Source organism: Ylistrum balloti, unplaced genomic scaffold (genome assembly GCF_031769215.1).
Source record: "Ylistrum balloti isolate Yb309-2 unplaced genomic scaffold, AGI_CSIRO_Ybal_v1 Utg370448, whole genome shotgun sequence".
NCBI classification, from domain to species: Eukaryota; Metazoa; Mollusca; class Bivalvia; order Pectinida; family Pectinidae; genus Ylistrum; species Ylistrum balloti.
Genome location: NW_026782298.1, coordinates 865,507 through 879,373, shown reverse-complemented (window position 1 = coordinate 879,373; position 13,867 = coordinate 865,507). Strand labels below are relative to the sequence as shown.

At 35.4% G+C, this 13,867-nt stretch overlaps 1 protein-coding gene across 1 annotated transcript in view; it reads left to right on the top strand.

Moving 5' to 3' along the window:
* Nucleotides 1-13,057, top strand: part of LOC132554885 (aminopeptidase N-like) — a 49,172-nt gene extending 36,115 nt beyond the window's left edge. The window contains exons 19-20 of the mRNA XM_060219218.1: nt 4,337-4,418; nt 12,911-13,057. Coding sequence (XP_060075201.1) covers nt 4,337-4,418; nt 12,911-13,057 — 229 coding nt within the window. The remainder of the gene's footprint in view (nt 1-4,336; nt 4,419-12,910) is intronic.
* Nucleotides 13,058-13,867: the final 810 nt, after the last annotated feature.

Below are 13,867 nucleotides of genomic sequence, written 5' to 3'. Positions count from 1 at the left end.
AGTGTAACACTGATAAATAATGACAGTCAATGGAAGTCATACTGACAACCAGTAGTGTAACGCTGATAAATAATGACAGTCAATGGAAGTCACTATACTGACAACCAGTAGTGTAACACTGATAAATAATGACAGTCAATGGAAGTCACTATACTGACAACCAGTAGTGTAACACTGATAAATAATGACAGTCAATGGAAGTCACTATACTCACAACCAGTAGTGTAACACTGATAAATAATGACAGTCAATGGAAGTCATGCTGACAACCAGTAGTGTAACACTGATAAATAATGACAGTCAATGGAAGTCATACTGACAACCAGTAGTGTAACGCTGATAAATAATGACAGTCAATGGAAGTCATACTGACAACCAGTAGTGTAACGCTGATAAATAATGACAGTCAATGGAAGTCACTATACTGACAACCAGTAGTGTAACACTGATAAATAATGACAGTCAATGGAAGTCACTATACTCACAACCAGTAGTGTAACACTGATAAATAATGACAGTCAATGGAAGTCATACTGACAACCAGTAGTGTAACACTGATAAATAATGACAGTCAATGGAAGTCATACTGACAACCAGTAGTGTAACACTGATAAATAATGACAGTCAATGGAAGTCATACTGACAACCAGTAGTGTGACGCTGATAAATAATGACAGTCAATGGAAGTCATACTGACAACCAGTAGTGTAACGCTGATAAATAATGACAGTCAATGGAAGTCATGCTGACAACCAGTAGTGTAACACTGATAAATAATGACAGTCAATGGAAGTCATACTGACAACCAGTAGTGTAACGCTGATAAATAATGACAGTCAATGGAAGTCATACTGACAACCAGTAGTGTAACGCTGATAAATAATGACAGTCAATGGAAGTCATGCTGACAACCAGTAGTGTAACGCTGATAAATAATGACAGTCAATGGAAGTCATACTGACAACCAGTAGTGTAACACTGATAAATAATGACAGTCAATGGAAGTCATACTGACAACCAGTAGTGTAACGCTGATAAATAATGACAGTCAATGGAAGTCACTATACTGACAACCAGTAGTGTAACACTGATAAATAATGAAAGTCAATGGAAGTCACTATACCGACAACCAGTAGTGTAACACTGATAAATAATGACAGTCAATGGAAGTCACTATACTGACAACCAGTAGTGTAACACTGATAAATAATGACAGTCAATGGAAGTCATACTGACAACCAGTAGTGTAACGCTGATAAATAATGACAGTCAATGGAAGTCACTATACTGACAACCAGTAGTGTAACACTGATAAATAATGACAGACAATGGAAGTCATACTGACAACCAGTAGTGTAACGCTGATAAATAATGACAGACAATGGAAGTCACTATACTGACAACCAGTAGTGTAACGCTGATAAATAATGACAGTCAATGGAAGTCACTATACTGACAACCAGTAGTGTAACGCTGATAAATAATGACAGTCAATGGAAGTCACTATACTGACAACCAGTAGTGTAACGCTGATCAATAATGACAGTCAATGGAAGTCATACTGACAACCAGTAGTGTAACACTGATAAATAATGACAGTCAATGGAAGTCATACTGACAACCAGTAGTGTAACGCTGATAAATAATGACAGTCAATGGAAGTCACTATACTCACAACCAGTAGTGTAAGTTCTGTCCACACCGTCAGTCCCTGTCAGAGAATACGGTGATTTCTGTTACAGGTTTGGTGGGGAGTTCAATATTTTAGGGAAGATGTTACGTGGAATAACGTACGAATTCAACACAAACATTGATTTACTTCAGGTAGGACGTGCTTACATGGTGTGACTAGAGTGTGTCCCAATAGTAGCAGTTACCGCCCCTCTCACATGTCCCTAATATCTGTTGTATTAACCGTCTGACTGAGCTATGGTAGTGTTATCAAGTTAATACCTGACCTTGCCTGTTTTGTTTTACATTAGGACCTGTACCCTGACATAACAACTTAATACATTGAACATTTCAGGGATGGACGAACTATTTCTGATACCAATATAAAATATTTCTTTATACTAAAACAAAATTTTACATTTTACCAAAGGTGGGGTCAACATTTGGCCCCCACACAGATTTCTGTTGTTTTTTCGCGATATGTAGATATATGAAAATAACCTACAACTGCATAAATGATTAGTCATTATAACTACTTATAGTCATACTGGACCTCCTTGTATAACACCAGGTTGAGTGACAAAGGTACCCTAACATAATGGCAAATACTTGCTACATGAGAATTTTAAATGAAATTTTTTATATACCAGCCTAAAGTACATAAAATGGCCGTTATTTTGATACCACATATGTTATATTGGCATAGAAATTTGTAAGCATATTTGATTTTTAAAAAAATATGCAAAATTTTCAAAAAATAAAGAATATATCAAAGATTGTCAAGTTCATTTTGTATAGTTGCAATCTCAGTCTATATTTCATACTTAATTAAAAAACTTTCTACGTATATATGCCTGCGGATCATACCAGTTGAAAGTAGCACCCGATATATTGCTGAACATCTGATTCCTGCTGGAGACTTTGAAGTTTGGGTCTATCAGCACGCTGAAAATCTTCTCCGAGGCCAAATCCATTCAAGGCACAAATCAGTCAAAATACTTTGTTTCGATTGCGTTTGACGGAAATGATCAAGATGACCATGTCAAAGATTACTACTGTGTCTGTCCAGCGGGCAAGCGAACCGTTGGAATGTGTGCACATGTCGCGTGCATTTTGTATTTCTTGGGCCTTGTTCAGCAAACTCCAGTCCATGCAACACTCAAGTTCAAACAGGCAATCACTTGAGCAGTTCTGCTATACTAAAACGCAATGTAATGTGCTGCAAACTGCAACTGTTCTATATCTTATTAGCTTCTAAAAGTGCCACACATTATTGATCGGAACTGATAAAGGCAAAACCCGTCACTATTACTGTACATAATCTAACTAATAAGGTCACTTTATTGACCTTCATCAAAAGATAACTTAATCTTCAAATTGTGAAACTTGCACAAAAATGTCTTTATTTTAACAAATTTCATTTGTATGACCTTGAACAAAGGTCATGTTCAGCAATGTTACCCAAACTGATACAAATTGACATGAACAAACACCTTATCAAATGGCAAGACCTACAGACTTTTGGTTATTAAGCTGTCACTATTTAACGAAAATGAAAAAAAAAATCAGTGTTTCTCTTTTTTTTAAAGCAAATGTGTAAAATGACAAATTTACCGGTTTTCATTTTTGCCAAGAATCCTCCTTTTGAAAGATATTATCTTTAAAGCAAGTAAGAAAAATAGACTGGTTTTGGAAGTATGAAAATGGAAGTGTCCAAAACAGTACTTTTCTCAAAAGTATTGGCTTTTTATATGATTTTTGGCTGCATTTTTCAACATAAAATAAACATTTTTCCTGAAATAGTGTGATATGTGGTATCTAAATGTTAGTTGGTACAATGTGCACACATTAATGACATAATTTTATTGAAATTGCCTTATAGCAATGTACTGGAAGGAATTATATAACAACTACTTTAACATCCACCAATGTGTTAGTCAAGGAGCTCCCATTTTATAAGAAATCAATTCCAAGACTAGCTTTTCCGTATTTAAGCTTCTGATACCCATATCTGTTTATGGTTATCATATTTTGGAATTCCAAGTTGGGAGGGGGATGCTAATGTTAAATTCCCATATATGTTGACCCCAGCTTTAAAACTGGTGAGTTTGATTTCTATTTTTTCTATGAAAATCAGCATAGTTCAGTATTTCTTCGAATGTTCACAACTGATGTATGAAATACTGGTAATTTAGCTTAATTTCTCATTAGAATGTATTTCGTAGTGTCTTTGATGCACGAGTTTTATATCTTAACATTGTTGTGTGTGTTCGTGTCTTTATGAACATTGTGTTCTGAAGGAGTGTACTTTTGAACATTGTGTTCTGAAGGAGTGTACTTTGGAACATTTTTGATGCACGTGTTTTACTTTTTAAACATTGTGTTGTGTATTCTGTAACATCTTGATAGTGTACAAATACTTGTTTATCTAGCTATGCTGTTGATGATATTTGTGTCTCTTGTTTGGATGATTTTACAAATTCTTTGAAGCATGTTTCCAGCTGTGTTTGACTGATGCCGGTTACAGGTAAAGTATACGGGTTTAGAGTAATCAGTATGGTTTACAGATATTTGAGATGTATGTATTCATTATTTCTACATATGTTTAACATGCTATCTTGCTAAGAAACAATATTCATTGAACTAAATGGTCTCAACATTTCAGCTTTGGCGGGGGATTATTTTCCTTCAGTGGTTTAATATCCGGACTAAGTTCAAAATTCAACACTGATTTTGATATTCAGCAGGTAAACAAGACTAGGAAAATCTGATAATGACAAAATAGATTCTTGTAGGTAAGCTAGTCTTACAGCTTCGCTACTCATACCACCAACTTAGTCATACAGTAAAGTTATTCATACCGCCAACTTAGTCATACAGTAAAGTTATTCATACAGTAAAGTAATTCATAGAGTAGAGTTAGTCATACAGACCAGTTAGTCATACAGACAAGTTAGTCATACAGACAAGTTAGCCATACAGTAAAGTTATTCAAACAGACAAGTTATTCATACAGACAAGTTATTCAAACAGACAAGTTATTCATACAGTAGAGTTATTCATACATTAAAGTTATTCATACAGTAAAGTTATTCATACAGACAAGTCAGTCATACAGACAAGTTAGCCATACAGTAAAGTTAGCCATACAGTAGAGTTATTCATACAAACAAGTTATTCATACAGACAAGTTAGTCATACAGACAAGTTAGTCATACAGTAAAGTTATTCATACAGACAAGTTAGTCATACAGACAAGTTAGCCATACAGTAACGTTATTCATACAGACAAGTTAGCCATACAGTAAAGTTATTCATACAGACAAGTTAGTCATACAGACAAGTTAGCCATACAGTAACGTTATTCATACAGACAAGTTAGCCATACAGTAAAGTTATTCATACAGACAAGTTAACCATAAAGACAAGTTAACCACACAGACAAGTAAGCCATACAGTAAAGATATTCTGAGAGACAAGTTAGTCATACAGACAAGTTAACCATACAGACAAGTTAGCCATACAGTAAAGTTATTCATACAGACAAGTTAGTCATACAGACAAGTTAGCCATACAGTAACGTTATTCATACAGACAAGTTAGCCATACAGTAAAGTTATTCATACAGACAAGTTAACCATAAAGACAAGTTAACCACACAGACAAGTAAGCCATACAGTAAAGATATTCTGAGAGACAAGTTAGTCATACAGTAATGTTATTCATACCGCCAACTTAGTCATACAGTAAAGTTACTCATACCGCCAACTTAGTCATACAGTAAAGTAATTCATACAGTAAAGTTAGTCATACAGACAAGTTAGTCATACAGTAAAGTTAGTCATACAGTAAAGTTATTCATACAGACAAGTTAGTCATACAGTAAAGTTATTAGTCATACAGAAAGTTATTCATACCGCCAACTAAAGTTAGCCATACAGTAAAGTTATTAGTCATACAGTAAATTTATCATACAGTAATGTTATTCATACCGCCAACTTAGTCATACAGTAAACTTAGTCATACAGTAAAGTAATTCATACAGTAAAGTTAGTCATACAGACAAGTTAGTCATACAGTAAAGTTAGTCATACAGTAAAGTTATTCATACAGTAGAGTAATTCATACAGACAAGTTAGTCATACAGACAAATTAGTCATACCGCCAACTTAGTCATACAGTAAAGTTATTCATACCGCCAACTTAGTCATACAGTAAAGTTACTCATACCGCCAACTTAGTCATACATTAAAGTTACTCATACCGCCAACTTAGTCATACAGTAAATTACTCATACCGCCAACTTAGTCATACAGTAAAGTAATTCATACAGTAAAGTTAGTCATACAGACAAGTTAGTCATACAGTAAAGTTATTCATACAGTAGAGTAATTCATACAGACAAGTTAGTCATACAGACAAGTTATTCACAGACAAGTTAGCCATACAGTAAAGATATCCATACAGACAAGTTAACCATACAGTAAAGTTATTCATACAGTAGAGTTAGTCATACAGACAAGTTAGTCATACAGACAAGTTAGTCATACAGTAAAGTTAGTCATACATTAAAGTTATTCATACAGTAAAGTTATTCAACCAGACAAGTCAGTCATACAGACAAGTTAGCCATACAGTAAAGTTATTCATACAGTAGGGTAATTCATACAGACAAGTTAGTCATACAGACAAGTTAGTCATACAGACAAGTTAGCCATACAGTAAAGTTATTCATACAGACAAGTTAGTCATACAGACAAGTTAGCCATATAAAGTTAGTCATACAGACAAGTTAGTCATACAGACAAATTAGTCATACAGACAAGTTAGCCATACAGACAAATTAGTCATACAGACAAGTTAGCCATACAGTAAAGTTATTCATACAGACAAGTTAACCATACAGACAAGTTAGCCATACAGTAAAGTTATTCATACAGACAAGTTAGTCATACAGACAAGTTAGCCATACAGTAAAGTTATTCATACAGACAAGTTAGTCATACAGTAAAGTTATTCATACAGACAAGTTAACCATACAGACAAGTTAACCATACAGACAAGTTAGCCATACAGTAAAGTTATTCATACAGACAAGTTAGCCATACAGTAAAGTTAGCCATACAGTAGAGTTATTCATACAGACAAGTTATTCATACAGACAAGTTAGCCATACAGTAAAGTTATTCATACAGTAGAGTTATTCATACAAACAAGTTATTCATACAGACAAGTTAGCCATACAGTAAAGTTATTCATACAGTAGAGTTATTCATACAAACAAGTTATTCATACAGACAAGTTAGTCATACAGACAAGTTAGCCATACAGTAAAGTTATTCATACAGACAAGTTACCCATACAGACAAGTTAACCATACAGACAAGTTAGCCATACAGACAAGTTAGCCATACAGTAAAGTTAGTCATACAGACAAGTTAGTCATACAGACAAGTTAGTCATACAGTAATAGTAAAGTTAGCCATACAGTAGTGTTATTTATACAAACAAGTTATTCATACAGACAAGTTAGTCATACAGACAAGTTAGCCATACAGTAAAGTTATTCATACAGACAAGTTAGTCATACAGACAAGTTAGCCATACAGTAAAGTTATTCATACAGACAAGTTAGTATACAGTAAAGTTTTTCATACAGACAAGTTAACCATACAGACAAGTTAACCATACAGACAAGTAAGCCATACAGTAAAGATATTCTTAGAGACAAGTTAGTCATACAGACAAGTTAGCCATACAGTAAAGTTATTCATACAGACAAGTTAGTCATACAGACAAGTCAGTCATACAGACAAGTTAGTCATACAGACAAGTTATTCATACAGACAAGTTAGCCATACAGTAAAGTTATTCATACAGACAAGTTACCCATACAGACAAGTTAGCCATACAGACAAGTTAGCCATACAGTAAAGTTAGTCATACAGACAAGTTAGTCATACAGACAAGTTAGTCATACAGTAAAGTTATTCATACAGACAAGTTAGTCATACAGTAAAGTTAGCCATACAGTAGTGTTATTTATACAAACAAGTTATTCATACAGACAAGTTAGTCATACAGACAAGTTAGCCATACAGTAAAGTTATTCATACAGACAAGTTAGTCATACAGACAAGTTAGCCATACAGTAAAGTTATTCATACAGACAAGTTAGTCATACAGTAAAGTTTTTCATACAGACAAGTTAACCATACAGACAAGTTAACCATACAGACAAGTAAGCCATACAGTAAAGATATTCTTAGAGACAAGTTAGTCATACAGACAAGTTAGTCATACAGACAAGTTAGCCATACAGTAAAGTTAGCCATACAGTAAAGTTATTCATACAGACAAGGTAATTATACGGTACATACAGATATACTGTTAATTAATTATGGCGTGACGTTTGTTATACAATCAGGCTTTTATACGATAAATCTAACTTAACAGATAGTAATACTGAACTTATAACACAGTTAACTTAGGTTTCTAAGACTGCTAGTTAAGCTTATCTCGATGAGTTGGTGGTCTTTTCCTGCATGGAGTAGTATCTGCTTTAAAATGTTATTACTTTGTTTTACTTATCTTAGAAATTCAGGTGTAATCCTGACCTCTTACTCTATCAACTCCTTGTTTGTAATAGATACTCTGTTGACTCCTATATTGTTGTACTCTGTTGACTCCTATATTGTTGTACTCTGTTGACTCCTATATTGTTATACTCTGTTGACTCCTATATTGTTATACTCTGTTGACTCCTATATTGTTGTACTCTGTTGACTCCTATATTGTTGTACTCTGTTGACTCCTATATTGTTGTACTCTGTTGACTCCTATATTGTTATACTCTGTTGACTCCTATATTGTTGTACTCTGTTGACTCTGTTGACTCCTATCTTGTTATACTCTGTTGACTCCTATATTGTTATACTATGTTGACTCCTATATTGTTGTACTCTGTTGACTCCTATATTGTTATACTCTGTTGACTCCTATATTGTTGTACTCTGTTGACTCTGTTGACTCCTATATTGTTATACTCTGTTGATATTGTTGTACTCTGTTGACTCCTATATTGTTGTACTCTGTTGACTCCTATATTGTATATTGTTGACTCTATATTGTTGTACTCTGTTGACTCCTATACTCCTATATTGTTATACTCTGTTGACTCCTATATTGTTATACTCTGTTGACTCCTATATTGTTATACTCTGTTGACTCCTATATTGTTGTACTCTGTTGACTCCTATATTGTTGTACTCTGTTGACTCCTATATTGTTATACTCTGTTGACTCCTATATTGTTGTACTCTGTTGACTCCTATATTGTTGTACTCTGTTGACTCTGTTGACTCCTATATTGTTGTACTCTGTTGACTCCTATATTGTTGTACTCTGTTGACTCCTATATTGTTATACTCTGTTGACTCCTATATTGTTGTACTCTGTTGACTCTGTTGACTCCTATATTGTTATACTCTGTTGACTCCTATATTGTTGTACTCTGTTGACTCTGTTGACTCCTAAATTGTTGTACTCTGTTGACTCTATATTGTTGTACTCTATATTGTTGTACTCTGTTGACTCCTATATTGTTATACTCTGTTGACTCCTATATTGTTATACTCTGTTGACTCCTATATTGTTGTACTCTGTTGACTCTGTTGACTCCTATATTGTTGTACTCTGTTGACTCCTATATTGTTGTACTCTGTTGACTCCTATATTGTTGTACTCTGTTGACTCCTATATTGTTGTACTCTGTTGACTCTGTTGACTCCTATATTGTTGCACTCTGTTGACTCTGTTGACTCCTATATTGTTATACTCTGTTGACTCCTATATTGTTATACTCTGTTGACTCCTATATTGTTGTACTCTGTTGACTCTGTTGACTCCTATATTGTTGTACTCTGTTGACTCCTATATTGTTGTACTCTGTTGACTCCTATATTGTTGTACTCTGTTGACTCTGTTGACTCCTATATTGTTGTACTCTGTTGACTCCTATATTGTTGTACTCTGTTGACTCCTATATTGTTATACTCTGTTGACTCCTATATTGTTGTACTCTGTTGACTCCTATATTGTTATACTCCTATATTGTTGTACTCTGTTGACTCCTATATTGTTGTACTCTGTTGACTCCTATATTGTTGTACTCTGTTGACTCCTATATTGTTGTACTCTGTTGACTCCTATATTGTTGTACTCTGTTGACTCTGTTGACTCCTATATTGTTGTACTCTGTTGACTCCTATATTGTTGCACTCTGTTGACTCTGTTGACTCCTATATTGTTGCACTCTGTTGACTCTGTTGACTCCTATATTGTTATACTCTGTTGACTCCTATATTGTTGCACTCTGTTGACTCTGTTGACTCCTATATTGTTATACTCTGTTGACTCCTATATTGTTGTACTCTGTTGACTCCTATATTGTTATACTCTGTTGACTCCTATATTGTTGTACTCTGTTGACTCCTATATTGTTGCACTCTGTTGACTCTGTTGACTCCTATATTGTTATACTCTGTTGACTCCTATATTGTTGTACTCTGTTGACTCCTATATTGTTGTACTCTGTTGACTCCTATCTTGTTATAGTTCTACAGTTATTCCCGAAAACTTAACACTGGTTCTCACGACTGCTATATGAATCATTATATCAAACTGTAATTCTATTTCTCCATTTAATGATACATGTTTATTGGTATCAAAATACAATATGATTGAAAGGCATGACAAAAATCCTTGTATAGGAGACAGATTAGGCTAATTAAACTACATAACACAATTGTTTCGTCCTTCTAGGACTCGTCATTGATGCTACATCATACAGCTGTTTCGTCCTTCTAGGACTCGTCAGTGATGCTAAATCATACAGCTGTTTCGTCCTTCTAGGACTCATCAGTGATGATACATCATACAGCTGTTTCGTCCTTCTAGGACTCACAGTGATGCTACATCATACAGCTGTTTCGTTCTTCGAGGACTCGTCCGTGTCACTGCATCATACAGTTGTTTCGTCCTTCTAGGACTCGTCAGTGATGCTACATCATACAGCTGTTTCGTCCTTCTAGGACTCATCAGTGATGCTACATCAAACAGCTGTTTCGTCCTTCTAGGACTCGTCAGTGATGCTGCATCATACAGCTGTTTCGTCCTTCTAGGACTCATCAGTGATGATACATCATACAGCTGTTTCATCCTTCTAGGACTCACAGTGATGCTACATCATACAGCTGTTTCGTCCTTCTAGGACTCATCAGTGATGATACATCATACAGCTGTTTCGTCCTTCTAGGACTCACAGTGATGCTACATCATACAGCTGTTTCGTTCTTCGAGGACTCGTCCGTGTCACTGCATCATACAGTTGTTTCGTCCTTCTAGGAATCGTCAGTGATGCTAATGGTCTTAATCGTGAAACGTTTGAGGTGACCGAAGAAAATCAAAGTTAGCTAGAAACAAAAGTAAATTAATACTCTGCCTTTAAACCGCTTACTTGTTAAATTTCAGATTGGGAGGTGTGGTATTCCAGTTTGTGTTAGATTGACGAGTTTTCACGTCAGCACTGAAATAAAAAAAAAAAAACGAATATGACCCCAGAGCTAGGACTATAAAACGTTTACCTGTTTCAGATTGGGAGGAGCGGTATTCCAGTTTGCTCAGCTGTTATCAGGATTACTGAAAAATTTCAATACACAAATTGAGCACGATCAGGTATTGCACTGTGGAGAGGTGTATTTCTCCTGTTGGGGACACTAAATGAACACGCTTCGCTCAATGGGTCATTAGTGTACTATTAACTAGATGTTTGCTTATTGATCGGCAAAATGTATTGGGGATGATATATGGAACTAGGAAGGTAACGTACATGTGTATGACTGGATGCACGTGTATGACTGGGTGCACGTGTATGACTCGGTGCACGTGTATGACTGGGTACACGTTTATGACTGGGTACACGTGTATGACTCGGTGCACGTGTATGATTAGGTGCACGTGTATGTCTGGGTGCACGTGTATGATTCGGTACACGTGTATGATTCGATGCACGTGTATGACTGGGTGCACGTGTATGATTAGGTACACGTGTATGATTAGGTACACGTGTATGATTAGGTACACGTGTATGACTGGGTGCACGTGTATGATTCGGTGCACGTTTATGACTGGGTGCATGTGTAGGACTGGGTGCACGTGTATGATTCGGTGCACGTGTATGACTAGGTACACGTGTATGACTGGGTGCACATGTATGATTCGGTGCACGTGTATGGCTTGGTGCACGCTTGCTTGTGTAATTGTCAGCTGCTTGCATGGTTATATGTTGTTTTATATACAATGACTGCATGTTGCTTATTCATTTAGTTAATAACGTACTTAAGCATGGTTCCCCATCATTACAAGTTTGCCTGGCCGGAGGAAGAAATGAGGTAACGTAAGGGCGCAACGTTCTATCATTGTTCGTCAACTTTATCGTTGTATGAAGTTTTCATGCGATCTAGGTTTTTTGGTTTTTTAAACAGCAGGTTCTGCTGGTGAAGCCCTAAACGCTTATTGTCCTTAATCATGGTCACCGCGTCACATTTTCTCATTTACGCGAGACCTAGAGATCATGGCGAATTTTGTTTATCAGTATTTGCTAGATATATTGGCTACTAGGGGAATGACACTGATTCATTTGGCCTCAATAGTAAGACCAATATCTACATATAGGACAGACTAGCAGTGTTATTTAAATATCTAAAAACTTTTAAAGTGTAAACATATTTCCTGAGAATATTGCTGATCAAGGTAAGAAACAAAGTGGAAAACATGCCTTTTTAATGTGTTAGAGACACCAGCCTATATTATTTATAAATGAGAGATGAAACATGACTTAGACACGTCAACAATTGTCTGATTATTACAGTATTTAAATATCTCGGCTTCGGATAATATCGGATTTAGAAAGGAAAGTGTTGTTGATATCATGTAATAGCGTTTGTAATAGCGCCCCTTCGACATATTTCTAATATTGAGAATTGTAAGTTTTATTATAAATTAATTCTATTAAATGTCTTTATAACATTAACAAGAAGTTAATTTACATCGTCTTTATTCACTTGTACTATTTACTATTAAAACTGAAATAATTTGTAAGTTTTATCTCAGAGCTGTATTAATAGCATGTATTTAACAAGGAACGGTTATATTAAGGAATATTTTACTTTCTTATCAGCTCAATGACTTCCTTGAGAAGAACCCAGATATGGGGTCAGGCACGCGTGCCTTCAAGCAGGCCATCGAGAAGACCACCAGCAACGTCCGATGGATGAATGAAAACTACGGCAAGGTCGAAACATGGCTCCGAAGCCAAGGCTATTGAACCAAAGGTCAAAGGCAGGTCAAGGAAAGGTCAAGGTGAAGAACAGTTCAATCAAACAGCAAAACCGCTTGTTACCATGTAGAGTGATAGAAAAAGATATATTAGTATGAAAATGATTGTACTGTAAACGTCCGGTAATTTCAAATTAAACTTTGATGAAAATGTAAACGGACTGACAGGGACTATAATGGTTTGTAGTATCAGTGAACTTGTGAAGGTAAACAGCGATATTTTGTGGTGCTTGTGGTCTAGACTAATTTCTATCTCAGTTTATTATCGTGCGATTTCAAGTGTAGATATGATCAACTAACAATCGACTGAGGGCTGATTTGGGAATCAGTGATATTGAACATTAAAATTATGCAAAATAATCAGAAAGTATTATAATGAGGAAAACCTCCCACGTGAGAATCCCATCAATGAAAATGACGATAGAGCCTGAAATCACTTTTGTACAAATGACTTATGGAGAACGTGTTCCTGCTGATCATACGCCATGATCTGGATTACTTCATCTGGCGTAATTAAAACTGGTTAAGCAAACAATTATTCACACAGTGACACAGTGACAATTTCAATATTAATGTTGTTTCTTATGTTAATCATGCAACACATGCCGTTTGTCGGATATAAGCCCTGCTGTTATGATGGGTCACGTGATCAAATTAGTTTTAATAAATTCTAGTTAGACCTACAAGAATTCCAACTGAGAAACCATGAAGTGTTTGTTACAACTGTATAACTGGATTTAAAATTTGTATTATTTTTACTAAGCAGATATTGACTTACTGACAGAGTTTACTTTCTAGA